At 32.2% G+C, this 15,806-nt stretch overlaps 1 protein-coding gene across 2 annotated transcripts; it reads right to left on the reverse strand.

Annotated features, from left to right (window-relative positions):
* Positions 1–523: 523 nt before the first annotated feature.
* Positions 524–12,092, reverse strand: LOC107619288 (disease resistance protein RML1A). 2 transcript variants are annotated; one of them, XM_016321544.3, is made up of 5 exons: positions 11,736–12,092; positions 10,548–11,115; positions 5,755–6,859; positions 4,271–4,591; positions 524–1,986 (listed from the first exon to the last, which is right to left on the reverse strand). In XM_016321544.3, the coding sequence occupies exons 2-5, from the start codon at positions 11,102–11,104 to the stop codon at positions 673–675; spliced, it is 3,297 nt and encodes a 1,098-aa protein (XP_016177030.1). In that variant the 5' UTR covers positions 11,105–11,115; positions 11,736–12,092; the 3' UTR covers positions 524–672. The 2 variants fall into 2 exon arrangements, with proteins under 2 accessions (XP_016177030.1, XP_088354274.1); XM_088498148.1 differs by lacking the exon at positions 10,548–11,115 and having other exon boundaries at positions 11,736–12,023.
* Between the last annotated feature and the right edge of the window lie 3,714 nt (positions 12,093–15,806).

Consider the following 15,806-nt stretch of genomic DNA (forward strand, 5'->3'; position numbering starts at 1 on the left):
AGTTTCTGCTCCTTTTATTGCTCCAAATGTCAAATTCAGAAAGTTAGTTTCTGCTCTCTTAGATGTTCACTAACAAAGTAAGTAGATGCTCCGTTTTGCTGAAACAACTGCTTGAAAAAAAAAAAGAAAAAAAAAAAAAGAAAGAAGAAGTTGCGCCTTTACTAAACATTCGGTTGTTGTCGGAACACTGCATAAGTGACACGCTATTAATTATGCCGGAACACTGCATAAGTGACACGCTATTAATTATGCTTCACTTTTGCATAAATCTCTAAAATTCTCGTGGCTTTGTTTAAAAAGTATAAGTATTTAGATATTATGATGTAAAAATTTAAAAATTAAATAAGTATATAAAGTAATTATTAGAAATATTTACTAAAATAATATCTAAAAAGTATATCGAAAGAATTATCTAAAAATTTTAAGTTACATGTGATGTATAATGCTTATAGATAGACTATCATAAAATTCATTGTAATTAAATAAGTGAAAAACATATTAAGTTATTAAAATATTTTTATACTCTTTTTTTAACCTATCAATAATAAATTCTATTAATTTTTTTCAACTATTCATCTAAATTATTCCTTCATCCAAATTACCTTTTCTATTTGCTACAAAATTTAAATTTATAATACACTGATCCAACTTCACTCTATTTCAAACACTTAACTAATACACCCCTCCTTGGCCTGCTCCAAGCGCGTGCACATGTTGTTGAAATAAGCACTGGGTACCATAGAATTTCCCAAATTCAAGAGAACAATTCTGATATCGAAGTTCACAATTATATGAATCCGTTTCTCTTGTTATTGAAGTTGTGTCAAGCCATTTCATTTGTTGAACGAAACTCTGATATTCTGCCACAATGACAAGGCTGACCCCCAATCCTTTCAATAGCAACGGCGTGTACTCTGATGCCACACTAACCTTAATTTTAAACTGTGCCTGAGATTTGGCTTTACTACTTAGGTAGTTAGAGCATGCCACGTCATACATCAGATACACGTGGTCCGATGCAATTTCTTGACCTGGCCTAGGCAAGCGCAACTTGATACTGTTCCCTTCATCCTCATCATCACCCACACTGAGGCTAAAGTTTAAAAACAAACCTTCAGATGCAACTTTCGGAACAATGAAAGCAAAAATGAAGCCTAACTGATTGGAAGGCAGACCAAATGGGACATCAATGGTTATGTGATCGCCAATTGTTCTGTGCAACAACCACTTCGGAATTCTGCTTCCCGGATACACATAGGTGGCTCCATCAGCATCATAATCTTGGTAACTGTCACTTTCAAGTCTGGACAAATGTTGATGTGCAAATTTCAAGATGTTGATTTGTGCATTCAAGCCAATAGCCTCAAGAGAGTGTTGATCCAATGCCACACAATTCCATAATGCGACCTTTTTCCTTTCTTCCTTCATTTGTTCAGCTACAGTCACAGGGAACAACACGGTCTTCAGTGATATGCAACCTTCAACATTTAGGTCTTCGATGTTAGGGGGAAGCTCCGGTAGAGTTTGAAGCTCCCTGCAATCCCTTAAATTTAAGCTTCTCAGCCTCAAGAGGTGCTTAATGCTTTCAGGCAAGTACTCAATAGTACTGTTTGCTACACTTAGCACTTCAAGTTTGCTTTGAATTCCAATAGATGCAGGCAGTTGTTTGATCCCTGTGTGATCTAAATACAGCTTTACCATATTCATTGAAATAACAGAAAATTCCTTCAGTGCTGTGCAGCCATCGAGATAGAGAGAGCGAAGGGACCTTAAATGAGTATCACTTATAAGGCTTGTAAGGGAAACGCAGTTTGCAAGGTACAAAGTCGTGAGCTTCTCTAAAGAGAAAACAGATGGATGTACGTGAATCAACTTTGAACTCCAACCGAGATTAAGCACTTCAAGATTTGTTGCATTTGAAAAGTCTGGTGACTCTGTTAATTGATTGGAACATAGAAGGCTAACTCTCTTTAAACTTCGAAGATTCTGTAACACTTAACAAATGAAGATTTCATCAGTAATCATTACATACATAGTTTCACTCTATTTTTTAGTTACTCGTATTTAAAAAATTTCTAATCGAGTTCCTTCATTGTGAAAAAGTTTTCAACTAAATCTCTAATTTAAACTACAGTTAAAATATGGAAAAGTATACTAAACAATATGTATAATGAGTATATCGGATGTTGAATTCATTATATGTGTAGATAGTTATCTTAATATTAAGATTTAAGTAGATAATTTAAGTAGATTATTCACAAAAGTCATTATCCTTTGCTAGGTAGACAATAACTTTTATTAAACAATAGAATCTAAAATTGACCCAATAAAGTATACACCTCCAAATTACCCACATAAATCTTAATATTAGGATAACTATCCACACATATAGTAAATTGAACATTTGATATATCCATTGTTCACATTATTTAATATTTTTATTGTCTATCTATACTTTTCTTAAAATAAATTTAGATTATTTTAAACTTTTTTTTCAAACATTATTGAAATATTTAACAATGGATGAGATATTTCATGAATATCCACTGTCCTGACTGTATAATGTATTGCTATTTTTTTTTATTCTAATATATTGCTAATATGTTAGTGGAACAGTGCACATGTTTTTACTCACGTCACATCTTACTCTTGTACAATGAGAAAAAAGTAGTGTATATATTTTATTTTTACCAAAAATATTTAGTTTTAAACATTTAACAAAGTTCTAATTTTATTTTTAATATTTAAAATATTTATTTTGTCTTAAAAGCTTTATATTATCATACTTTTTTATTTTTTTGTCAAAATTAATTTTTTTTAACTATCACAATTATTATAATTATAATAGTCAAAGGAGTATCAATAGTGATCTAAGAATAAACTTGATAAAAGAATAAGTGATTAAGTAGTAAACAACAATAATAGAAAAATGGTATTTTTTAGAAATTTTTTTTTATTTTAGTTAGAAAAAAAATATAATATTTTAAACATCCGATATGAAATTAAGATTTACTCTAAATTTTAGTGAATAAAACCGAATTTACCTTTTATGTTTTATGTAATATTCCAAATTAATTCTTAAAATTATTTTGTCAAATATTTTAGACTCCAACAAATTTAATTACAAAGTTAATCTTTAAATTTATTTTGTAGATAAATCATTCTTCATATTAAATTACTCGTCTACATATAAGAACTGATTTGAAACTTTAAAAAACTTTTAGAGACTTTTATGTCTTTAATTCTTTATCAAATAATGATGAAGACTAATTTATTTAACAAAAAAAAGTAGAGAGTTAATTTAATAGTTAAATTTTTTTTGAAAACTAAAATATTCAACTAATTTTTTTTTTTAAATTGATTTGAGTTTTACTTTTGTTTTATTCTTTTTCTTTGTCGTGATGATAGAATCATAAAATACAAGATTTTATGCATAGAGAAACTAGTATATATATGTAAATTTAAAGAGTGAATACCACATCTGATCCTGACAATTATCTCGAAAGGACAACCAGGCCTCCAAAAAAAAAATATCTAATCCGATCCCTGATATTTTTTTTTGGGACTGATTAGCCCCTGTGCCAAAAAAATCAACATTGATTTTTTTTCACAGGAACCTCGTTGTCCTTTCGAGGTAATTGTCAGGGACCGGATTGAAGTTTTTTTTTTTTGTCAAGGACCTTGTTGTCTTTTGAGGTAATTGTCAGGGCTATTTTGGAGTTTTCTCAAAGTTTGGAATATTGACTGTTGCATTAATGAATGAAATTAATGTTTTGATATTTTTATTATGAAAAAGTATAGGTAAATAATGAAAATACTAAACAATGTGAATAATGAATATATTGGATGTTTATTTCACTAGGTGTGCGTATAGTTATTCTAATATTAAGATTTATGTAAATAATTTAGAAGTGTAGTGTGTTTTGATTTAATTGGTAGTTGTTCATTCAAAAAAGTTATTGGTTATCTAGCATCATTTATTATTTAAAATTAAAAAATTAATTTCGTTCATTCATGATAGATTCTAAACTTTTAATCATAGAAATATAAGTTTAATTTATTCTTAATTTTTATACTTGATAATTCATTGTATAAATATAAAGTGAGAATGATTAAATACAGAATATATACTGTAGAAATTTGAAATTCAAAAAAGTTCATTGTAAATTTGGATGAAAATATAAGGACATTCATGTTAATAAAACCTTATTTGGCTATGTTTCTATCCATGGATTTGAAATTATAAAAGACTAGCATGTTTGCTTGTTACCTGCTCTTGATGCCAAAGTTTTTTCACTCGGTTAACGGGCAAGGAGAGTATTTGAAGATTTTCAGCCGAAAACTGAGTTGGCAAGGCTTCCATAGGGTAGTGCATCCAAAGAAGAAACCTTAGTTCATTAGGCAAAGACTCAAGCCCTTCAGGAAAATACAAACTCATCTGATCTTGTGGGAAATAAGAAGGACACGTGTAAGGAGCTAAAAGTTCCAAAAAGTGTAGGTTGCTCATCTTTGCAAATACTTGAGGGCTTAGCTGCAGCTTCTTATTAAGCAATGGCAACTTGGCGGAGATGCTTCTAATGGCTTCACTCCCCTACAAATATTGCAAATATTTTATACCATATATCATTCAAAAAATAAAATCCTCTTTAAAATTAACTTTAGAATATATTCGGCTTTTTAAAAAGTAACAATTTTTTTCCCATAAAAAAAAGTAACAATTTTTTCGAAACAAACTTTTTATTGGAAAAGAAAAAGTTTGCCTTTTGGTAATATATACATTTACACACCTATTCTTCTTAGGAAAAATCGGTAATAAACTTTTTTCGGTTAATAATCGACCAACATTGTTTTCTTCTTTACAATAGTAATCCAAAACCGTAATCTTTGTCCGGTCACTGCTTGGTTCACAAATTGCTGGTTACAAAAATGTCAGGTCCCCATCGAAATCACATTTTCTAGAGTCAATTTTTTTATATTTCTTTTAAAAGTTATATATTGCTTTTTTAAACTTAAAGAATTTGTTTTCAAATTTTATCAAAATTATTTTCTAAAAAATGTTATCACAAATATCTTTAGAATTTTATAAAAATAATTTTTACCTTTTTCTGAAAGAAAGAAAAATATTTGACAAATAAAGTATGCTTTAGTTTCTAATATATAATTTAATTTAATTTTAGAGTTTAGTTTTGATGCACTTATAATGTCAAGTATTTTATACAATTTTATAATCACATCTGTTCTTTTCGATAATTATTTACGTAGTTAATGTGAAAAGTAGTTATTTTTATTGATATGACATTACGTAATTAAATATACGTATAAAATTATTTTACATTGTCAATGCATTAAAATTAAATTCTTAATTTTATTCTTAACTTTTGAAATAAATTTTAATGCTATCCTTATCACATTTAATTCAATCCTTATCAAAATTTTTCCTAATATTACTCTTATACAATATGCCCTACTCTCAAAGGAAATTGACCTCTTAAATAAACAATGAAAAATTAAAAATGACACTGGAAAAGCTAAATTGATTTAAGATAACATAAAATAAGATAAGATGTAAACTTTCTTTCGATTTAGCTTTTTTCTCCTCAATTTAGTTTTACAAGGACATTAAAGGTGAAAATTGAAATTTATTTTAAATATTGAGAATGAAATTTAGTAAATTAAATATTAGAAATAATTTTAAAAAATGTTAGAAATAAAAAACATTACCATAAAGAATCCGACCCAAATTATGACATATACCTTATCACCTCTTAGCACTTGATAAATGTCATTAGAACCCCATAATCGGCTTCGTTTTCCAGGGTCTTCAATAGATTCTTGACGAACAATCTCGTATGCTGTTTCTTGAATAATGTCATGCATCGATACAATAGTTCTTTCAGAAACAGTTATGAGGGCTTTATCTTTTAACCTTTCTAACACAAAAGCCACAGAATTGATCTCATCCTTCAAAAGTAGTTTTATATAATCCTCTGTCACATGTAACCATTTAAAAAAACAAGCAATATCCAAGAATATCTTTTTCTCATGGCGATCAAGATCATCATAACTGAGTTTCATCACATTATGGACCTCTTTGTCTGGCATATTTTTAAGCTTCTCTAACAGGCTTTCCCATATTTCTTTCCCTTTTCCATGGACATGGTGTCCCAGAACTTCAAGGACTAATGGAACACCTTTGGCATACTCGATCACCTTTTTTGATTGCTCATGAAATTCCATCTCAAGATCACGATGTTCATGTTTGAAGGCAATCGAATTGAAAAGTCGAAGCGCCTCATCAACTTGTAATGGCTTAACTTCGTAGATAAAATCAACTTCTGTATGGAGCACTTGCTTATCTCTGGATGTTACAATGATTCTACTACCTGGTCCAAATTGTTCCCTTGTTCCAAATAGTATTTTCAGTTGCCGAAAATCATTGACATCGTCTAGAACAATGATTACCTTCATTCGACCAAGTCTTTTCTCAAGAAAAGGGGGCAATCCATTTGAGCTATCAATTTTTAAGTCTGGTTCACCTATGAGTTCAGAATAAAGTTTGCTCTTCAAAGAAAATATTCCTTCCCTGGCTGAACTTTCCCTTACATTTCCCAGAAAACAAGAACCTTCGTACTGTGAGTTTACGCTGTTAAACACTTCCCATGCAAGAGTTGTCTTACCCAAGCCCCCCATTCCCCAAATTCCCAAAGCACGCACGTCTCCTAACTCCGGATTCAATTCTGACTCTAAGAGTGCAATTGATTTGCCAATTCCAATAAGCCCTCTTGAGATATATTTCTGCTCATGATTCAATCTCTTTATCAGATGTTTGATGATTGCTTCAAGGAGCCCATAGTCATTCCTAAAAAACAAGGAAGATGTATTGAATGACAATATTTTCAGAGTTTTTTGCCTTAGTAATTTTGGATATAAAGGGATGTCATAAAGTATATATTTTTTTCCTTTATTAATTATATGTTATATCAGATAAAAAACTTAAATGTAAGAGTAAAATCCTTAAAATTGCAAAGGATCAGACCAACAAAGTAGGGATTGATAGTTTTGATTTTACATATGGGAAAATGAAATTCATGAAAATTTAAAGGATCGGCTCAATTAATGGATAAATTTTGAGAGATTATTTTTACTATTTACTCGATAGTAATTATTTAATTATTGTGTACATTTAGGATTATATTATATATGAATTTAAATAAATAGTATGATAAATTTTTTATGAGTAATGTTATATATATAACTGTTTTTGTAATTAACTTCAAATAAGTTGGTGCAAGACTAATTAAAAAAAGGAGAGTGCTAGGTAAACAATAATTTTTTTGAACAATATGAACAACTACTAATCAAATAAAAATACACTACACTTTTAAATTATTTACCTAAATTTTAATATTAAAATAATCATCTGTATACATAGTGAAATGAACATCCAACTTCACATTATTTAGTATTTTTATTGTCTACCTATATTTTTCCTTAAAAAAATGCATGCATATGTTATTATTTTTACTTTTTTGCACTTTAATGTGGCACACATAAATTTTTAAAGTATAGCACAAAAAATTTTGTACATAATACAACATTATCGATGTAGTATACAAATTTTTGTATATAACACAAATTTTTATTGCAAATGTATTTTATTAGTTGGATGAGTCAATAATCCTAGTATGTAGTCCTCAAAAAATTTATGTACTGCACATTAAAATTTTTATGTTATGCACCAAAATTTTTATGTTACACACTAAAATTTATGTGTTATACATATTTTATTGGTACAATATACAAATATAACACAAATATTTGCATATAGCATATAAATTTTGGCGCATAATACAAAAATTTTTGCCAAAAATATATTTTGTTAGTTGGATGAGTCAATGGTTTGGGTATGTAGTCTTCCAAAAATTTCTATGTTATGTACTAAGATTTTTGTACACCAAAATTTATGCGTTGTGCTGATTTTATTAATACAATATATAAATTTTTGCATATAGAACACAATTTATATGTGCTATAGTTTTTTGAATTTTTATACGAGAAGAAGAAGATGATAACGAGGTAGAACATTATGATAATATAAGAGGATGAGGAAAAAAATAAGAAAAAAAAATTAAATAACAACAACATAAAAAAGAAGACAACGGTGGTGGCAGCGACGATGATAACAATGTTAAAGAAAGAAGGGCACAAAAGAAGAAGCAGAAGAAGTACTCACCTGTGTACGAAAAAGAAGAAGTGCGCAAAAAATTGGTTAAAAATTTGGTTTAAAAAATGGTTAGACGCCTAACAATTTTCAATTTTTATTATGTCTAAGAGTAGAAGTTAGCTAGTGTATTTATTAATCAATTTCGATTAATCTAATGATTAATTTACTGATCAGTTTACATAAATATTTAGGATTTGAATTGCATCTTGTACATGTAGCAATTTATTAATTAGTGACAAATTATTAAATAGTATTTCGATCCGTGACCGTTTTAGTGCTTAAACTATTAAGTTGGGAAATACGGTAAGGAAAAAAGCTAATGTATTTATTAAAAAATAATCTTTTTTTAATAATAATAATTAGGGATGGCAAAATTTTCTGAGACGCGGGGATTCCTGCGGGGACTGCCCCGAATGGAGATCCGATTGTGGAGAATTTTTTTCGTGGGGATGGGGGTAGGGGACAAAATTCTCCCGAAGCAGGCGCGGGGACCCGAGCGGGGATCCCCGCCCCGTCCCCGCTATTGCCCGAAATTTATGAATTCCTTGAATTATCCTTAATAGTTTATTTCTCATATATGTTTTTTAGTCATTTCTCACACACACATATATATAGAAACCCAAAACTCCTAATCTTTATTTGCATAACCCCTCTTCAATTCAGAGATCCCTAAAGTTGTCCATACTCCATTCAACCTCTCTGCAGCCACCTCCTTGTCACCCTTCTCACCGCATCGTCACACCTCACCGTGTCATCACCCTTACCACGTCGTAATTTCTATTTGCGGCGTTCCTTTTTGTAACTCTGCCGTCGTGTCTATTCTCCTCTCTGTTGCCGCGTCTCCCACCTCGTCCACTGCTTTTTCCTTTGGCTCGTCGTTGCGTCCCCCCATTGCGTTATTTCGAAAGAAGTCACCATCGTGTCATTTAGACTTTTTGTATAAAATCTTGCAGTTTTTGTATAAGATAGATACTTGTAGCTCTATTCATATGGAAATTAATAATTAGTTAGAATTATTATGTAGATGGGGAATGGGGTCCCCGCGGGGAATGGGGCCCCGTAGGGAATGGGGATGGGAGCAATATTCTCCTACGGCGGGAAATGGGGACGGGGATGTGGAGCAAATCTGAGGGCGGGAATGAGGAGCAGGGAGGCATCTCCCGCCCCCGTCCTACCCCATTGACATCCCTAATAATAACTCTAACTAATAATCTATGAACAACTGTTATAAAAAGTCTAAAATAAATCACACAGTGTGTTTCAAGTTGGGAAAAAATAAAAGTAAAATGATTTAATTTATAAATGAAGAGTAAACTACTATTTATACCCACGAAAGTTGAAAATGCTGACATATCTACCCATAGAAAAAGGAAATTATCATTTGTACCTATAAAATATGGATTTTGCATAACAAAATTATTCAAACACTAAAAAATTACCTAAAATCCCTAAATTACCCTTATCTTCACCACCACACTACCTCCTTCACCCAATCACCTTTCTAACCCTAATCCTCTTCATCCAGCCACCACCCTTCTTTTCCTTTCTAATCTCAAATTCTACCACCATCTCATTTCCTTCATCACTACCATCACCACCACCACCACTATACCTCCATGATCATCTTTTTCACATAAAGCAGCAGCAACAACAATGACAACAACCTCCATCATCATCTTCTTCATATAAAGCAGCAGCAACAACAACAAAGAGAAAAAACGGTTCTTCCTCCCTCACTGAACAGCGTCGACGACGATGGTGGCAGTGACACCCACCGGCGCCGTCGCCCTCTCCTCCTTCTCCGATCTCTTGCGCGCTCTCTTCCTTCCAGACCAGCGACAGACTCAATCAATGGCGGCGACAGATGTGACGGAGCCGACAACAGCAAGGGGCGATGGCGGCGACAGCTCCCCCTTCCTTGGTTCTGGCTCGCATCTCCTCTTCGGGCGGTGGCTGGATGAAGAGGGTAGTGGTGGGATTTGAGATTAGAAAGGAAAAGAGGGGTGGTGGCTGGGTGAAGAGGGTTAGGGTTAGAAATGTGATTGGGTGAAGGAGGTGTTGTGGTGGTGAAGATAATGGTAATTTAAAGATTTTAGGTAATTTTTTAGTGTTTGGATAATTTTGTTATGCGAAATCTATATTTCATGGGTACAAATGATAATTTCCTTTTTCTATGGATAAATATGTCAGCGTTTTCAACTTTTGTGGGTAGAAATGGTAGTTTACTTTAGAAATGAATTTTTTTTATTTTGTTTGATTTAAAAAAAATGAAAAATGAATGTATTTGAAATCTTTCCCTCAAGAAAAATAAAAAATGACATACCTGTATTTTGTTGAATGTAATCCAGATAAATTAGCAGCTCTTTGTAAAGCAGTTCTCCAACGTTGAACCTTGACCAAGTCATATTTCTTCTCATGTTTAATAAATGCGTCTCCGTAGGATCCTCTTTGATGCCGCACATCTGAGGGATCTACGTCAAGAAAAACTGGTAGCACAAACTGGCCTTCTTTTTCTCTGCACTCAACTATTTTTGCAAGTTCCTCCAAACACCAGCGTGAAGAAGAATAGTTTGGTGAAAATATAACTAGTGAAATTAATGATGCCTTGATTGCTCTAATCAGTGATTTTGGTATTTCATCTCCTACCTCAATTTTATCATCTACAAAGCCGTTAATTTTCTTTCTAGAAAGCGCGTCAACCAAATGACTAAGGAAACCTCGTCGGATGTCCGGGCCTCTGAAGCTAACAAAGACATCATACTTTATCTTAAGGGCATTTTCGGAAGAAGAAGCCACACCCTTCGGTTTCAGAATAAGCAAGAGACACACAAATATAACATATGCCATCTGAGATACTCGGGAAAAAGATGCATGTGCCATAGGATTGAACTCTGAAGTATATGTATCAAAAAAAAAAAAAAAAAAAGAAGAAAGATCAATTTTATGGTGAATTAAGTATTAATTTTATTTTGAATTTTATGCATGTGCCATATGATTTAACATTTTTAGCAATTAATTATTAATTTTTAGACATCATAAAAAACAACAAAAAATAATATCTTGACAAAATAATTCATTTATGAGTAAATTCAAAACATCTATAAATTGCAATATCCTACTTTGACTATTTTATCAACTGTCTATCTTTCTCTCAAGATCAATTCTTTTGCACCAATTTTTTTTTAATACTATTTTTAACAATTTTAATTTCTTAGATAACATAGATCATATATCCTACGAATCCAAATTAAGGCAAATAAATACTGCTTTTGGTTTGAAATAATTGTGTAATGAAGAAATCACTGCACTAGAAAAAACATTGAAATATATCAAATTCCATCGATACTTAGGGACTGATGATGATAGAGATCAGATTAAACTTTTGCTCATATAACCATCGTTTTCCTACACTCTTTAATTTAAATCTTCTTGTAGTTAACTTTTAAGTTTTAACCCAAAGATGAATAATGATGAAACTGAAAGACTTTGGAACAATAGTATTACTACTTACCCGGAATCGTCTTTTACCCTTTTGATGATGGGTTTGTAGTGGACGATAGAAGCTTGATTGAACTCTGCAAATAGTGTTGCAAGAAATAAGTCAACCGAATTGAAGTTATTCTATATATTCACACATGGGGAAGACGCCAAACTACACTTCTTCTTCCTCTTCTTTTCTTATATTTTTATTTTTTGATTTATGCTAACGACTACGCTTCTTTTTTTAATGTAGGCCTCTCATCCCAAACTTAAGAAAGGGTCTGTTCCTTTGAGAAGAAAATGCAAGGAAAGAGTGGGAATAGAAGGAACTTGAGACTTGAGAGGAAAATGGCTATTTTTTTATTATTTGGTTGAGGTGAAAGCTTGTAAAAGAATAAATAAATGGTGGAAAAAAGATGGATGGGACTCACTTAATTTTTTCTCCTTCAATATTGGACAAAAAAGATGAATAACAATATTAATAATTTTATCTTAATTAAATATATAAATATTTCTTTATTTGATATTACATAAAAGAACTATAAAAGTGTCATTTGATGCTTCTAGCATGTAGCAATAAAAGTTCATAACATTTAAGCAAAATTTTAATATAACTATATCAACAACTTAAGATATTTAATTTTAGTTTTGATATTCTGTTTTTAATTTTCTCTGATGGAAAACTTCTTTTTCATTTTTTAGGTTTAAAAGGGTAGTCATGGCTAGACTGCTATACAAACATTTCTAGCATAAAAGCAATTCTTTTATTATTATTATTATTATTATTATTATTATTATTATTATTATTATTATTATTATTATTATTATTAACCAATATTATAATTATTAAATATTATTTATATATTAGAATTAACTTTTAAAATTAATTATTATATATTTATATATAATTTAATTTATTTTTAATATATATTTTATATTTTAATATATGTTTGATATTAATAACTAATTTTGATATACACTTCGTATCATTGTTATTTATAGAGTTAAGTACTTTTTTCGTTCTTAAGGTCTTGAGTCAAAATCAAAATCGTTCTCGACTTTTTTTTTTCTTATTAAAATCATCCTCAACGTTACAAAATGTTATAAAATCATCATTTTATCCATAAACAATATTTTTTAGACGATTTTTTCCTTAAAAAAAATCCTTTTCCTCATCACTAACCCCCAACCCCCCTTTTTCATCATGAACCTCTTTCTATATCTCTTTCTCCCAGACTCCTACTCTTCCTCATCACTAACCTCTAACCATAACACTCCTCCCACCTTCCATTTTCTACCTCTGCCATTTACTCCCCACCCTCAACACTCCTCTCACTTCCATCACACCGCTGTCTTTGTCCTTAATTCTCTTACTGCAACAAAATTATCACAAGTCTAACCTTTATTCTATCCAAAATCAACAACAACAACAGAGACAAAGAAAGTAAATTAAAAGGAAAATGATACAAAAAATAAAAAAGAAAACTAGAAAAAATAAAAGAATAAAGAACAAATTAAAATCCAGAAAATTAAGTAAAATGAAAAAAATAGAGCAAAGATTTTGCTGAAATCCAGGAAATAACAAAATACAGAGCCTGCAACAACAACAAACCACAAAATACAATATTTTTTTCTGTACTTTATAACAAGACAAACTAAAAACATAATATTTTTTTCTACAACAACAAAACATAGAAGTCACTAGAAGCCGATGGAGCACTTCCCCTTAAAAAAAACTTCTTCAGAATACCCAACAACCACTTTCCCTCACCCATGAAGCACTAAAGCTAATGACTTTACTCTTGTTGAAGTCCTCCTAGAAACAACCGGATTTGATGCCTAATGCATGTGCCTTCGAAGAAGTAGAATAGAGAGAATCAAAACACAGAAGGGGAGAGAGCGAGAGAGAAAGAGAGGAATTGAAGAAGGAGAAGAGGTTGAGCAAGACGATGTTGGCGACGAGCAAGACCATCGTTATCGTTGTCGACCTGAGAAGAAGGGAACGACGAGAGAGAGAGGGGCCAAGTTTGAAGGGATGCTTGGATCTGAGTTTCGGCTTTCTTCGAGACGTTATTGAAACTGTACCATCAAAGGCTGCAGTCTTTAGTGACGATAACAAGCGCGATTGAGTTGACGGACCTTCACGGCGGCGACGGACTCAGAAAATAAGAGAGAAAGAAAGAGAGAGAGGGGGTAGGGTGAGATCGGTGATCTTGATGCTGAGCTCTTCAATGTTCTTCAATACGACGACGACGACTAGGGGGCGGAGGTGAGTGGCGTGGTGGGAGAGCGAGCTGTGATTGTTGTGGAAAGAAAAATAGAGGAAGGATTTGGTGAAATGAAGGGTTTCTGAAATTGGGAATTTGAGGTGAAGAGTGGATAAGTTAAACAGAGGTAGAAGATGAAGAAGAGTTTGAGGTTAAGGGTATTTTAGTCAAAAAATTAAGAAAATGATAATTTTATAATATTTTTTAATGTTGAGGATGATTTTAATAAAAAAAACTAAAAAAAAAATTTTTAACAGAGGGAGCTCAACACAATGAAGTGGAGCAATAAAGATCTAGGGACACTAAAAACAAGACATAAACACAAATAACAAGTATAATCCGTTGTCATCTCCGGCATTGCCATCAACAACCAAATGGATCAACTCCACACCATTCCCTATACTCGAAAATGACATAATCTGTACACCTTCAACACTTGTCTCTGATCTCTCAAATACTCGTCTGTTCCGCTCCAATCAAGTGTTCCAGATAACCGCAAAGAAGTCTAATAGCTATTTCTTTTGCTCCAGCTTTTCACCTGCTACTCCAGTCCAATTCTCGAAGAACTCTTTAACGGACCCTGGAATGACCCAAACTCTATCAGCATACTTCAACCAAGCACACCACACCTGCCACGTAAACTCACAGGCAACAAATAAATGATGTACAAATTCTATATCCTTTTTACACAATACACATATATTGTCATTATGATTGATAATGTCCAGTCTACTCAGCCTCTCCTTTGTGTTGACCCAGCCTACTAAAACAAACCATGCAAATAGTTCAACTCTTAGAGGAACCAAGCCTCTCCAAATCGAACTAGTGAAACTGTAGCTCGTGATATCCTCTGAAAAGGTCTCTTTCTGTATCACTTGCATAAAAGAATTAGTAGAAAAAATACCTTTTTTGTCAAATTTCCATACAATTGAGTCCTCTCTATCACTCGATAATCTTACAACCTGTAACCTATCATGAAGCTGATTGAGCAACTCTAACTCCCATTGGAAAAGTTCTCTCCTCCATTGGAAGTTCCATACCCACTCTAACCCATCCCAAAACCCACAGTCCCCTATTACGAAACCTTGTTGATTTGAAACAGAGAAGAGTCTCGGAAAACTATCTTTCAAAGAGCCACCTTGTACCCAAGTATCCTCTCAAAAACGAGTTATCCTGCCGTTTTCCACTTCCATAGACAAACCACTTATCGTCATGTCTCTTACCTGTTATTCCTTAATATTAAGCTGGCAAATATCTTTCCATGGACCCCTTCTTGATGGCAAAGTTTGGCTGGACAACATTACAGTTGAGTCCAATTGATTACAAGAACATACAACCTTCTTCCACAACGGGCATTCCTCCTTTAAGAAGCGCCACCACCACTTGAATAGGAGCGATGCATTTCTAAGTAGAACATCTCCCACCCCCAAGCCTCCTAGCTTTTTTGGAGTTTGAACTACCTCCCATTTCACGAGTGGTATACGATTATTTCCATCTTCTTTACTCCACAAGAATCTTCTCTGAAGTCCAATTAACTTTTTTGCAATCGCTTTTGGCATCTTATACAGGCTCAAGTAGTAGACCGGCAGACTATTAAGAACAGATTTTATTAGGACCAACTTACCCGCTTTGTTGAGAAATCTAGCTTTCCATAGGTTCAGCTTGTCTTCTACCTTGTCTATAATTGGTTTCTAGGTCTTCACCAACTAAAAATTAGCGCCAAGAGAAATTTCTAAGTATTTGACAGGTAATACCGCCTCGGCACATCCCAACAAACCACACATATTCATTACTTATTCCTTCTCACAATTAATTGAAATTAGACTAAAAATAAT

This window comes from Arachis ipaensis, chromosome B9 (genome assembly GCF_059453495.1).
Source record: "Arachis ipaensis isolate K30076 ecotype BB chromosome B9, ASM5945349v1, whole genome shotgun sequence".
In the NCBI taxonomy this organism is placed as follows: Eukaryota; Viridiplantae; Streptophyta; class Magnoliopsida; order Fabales; family Fabaceae; genus Arachis; species Arachis ipaensis.

Excerpts from the sequence above, each read along its gene's own strand:
- LOC107619288 (XM_016321544.3), bottom strand. The coding sequence starts at position 11,104 with ATGGCACATGCATCTTTTTCCCGAGTATCTCAGATGGCATATGTTATA. Across the intron at positions 6,860-10,547 it reads TTACATTCAACAAAATACAG|GAATGACTATGGGCTCCTTG; the intron begins GTATGTCATTTT and ends CTTGTTTTTTAG. Across the intron at positions 1,987-4,270 it reads AACTTTGGCATCAAGAGCAG|AATCTTCGAAGTTTAAAGAG; the intron begins GTAACAAGCAAA and ends TAAGTGTTACAG.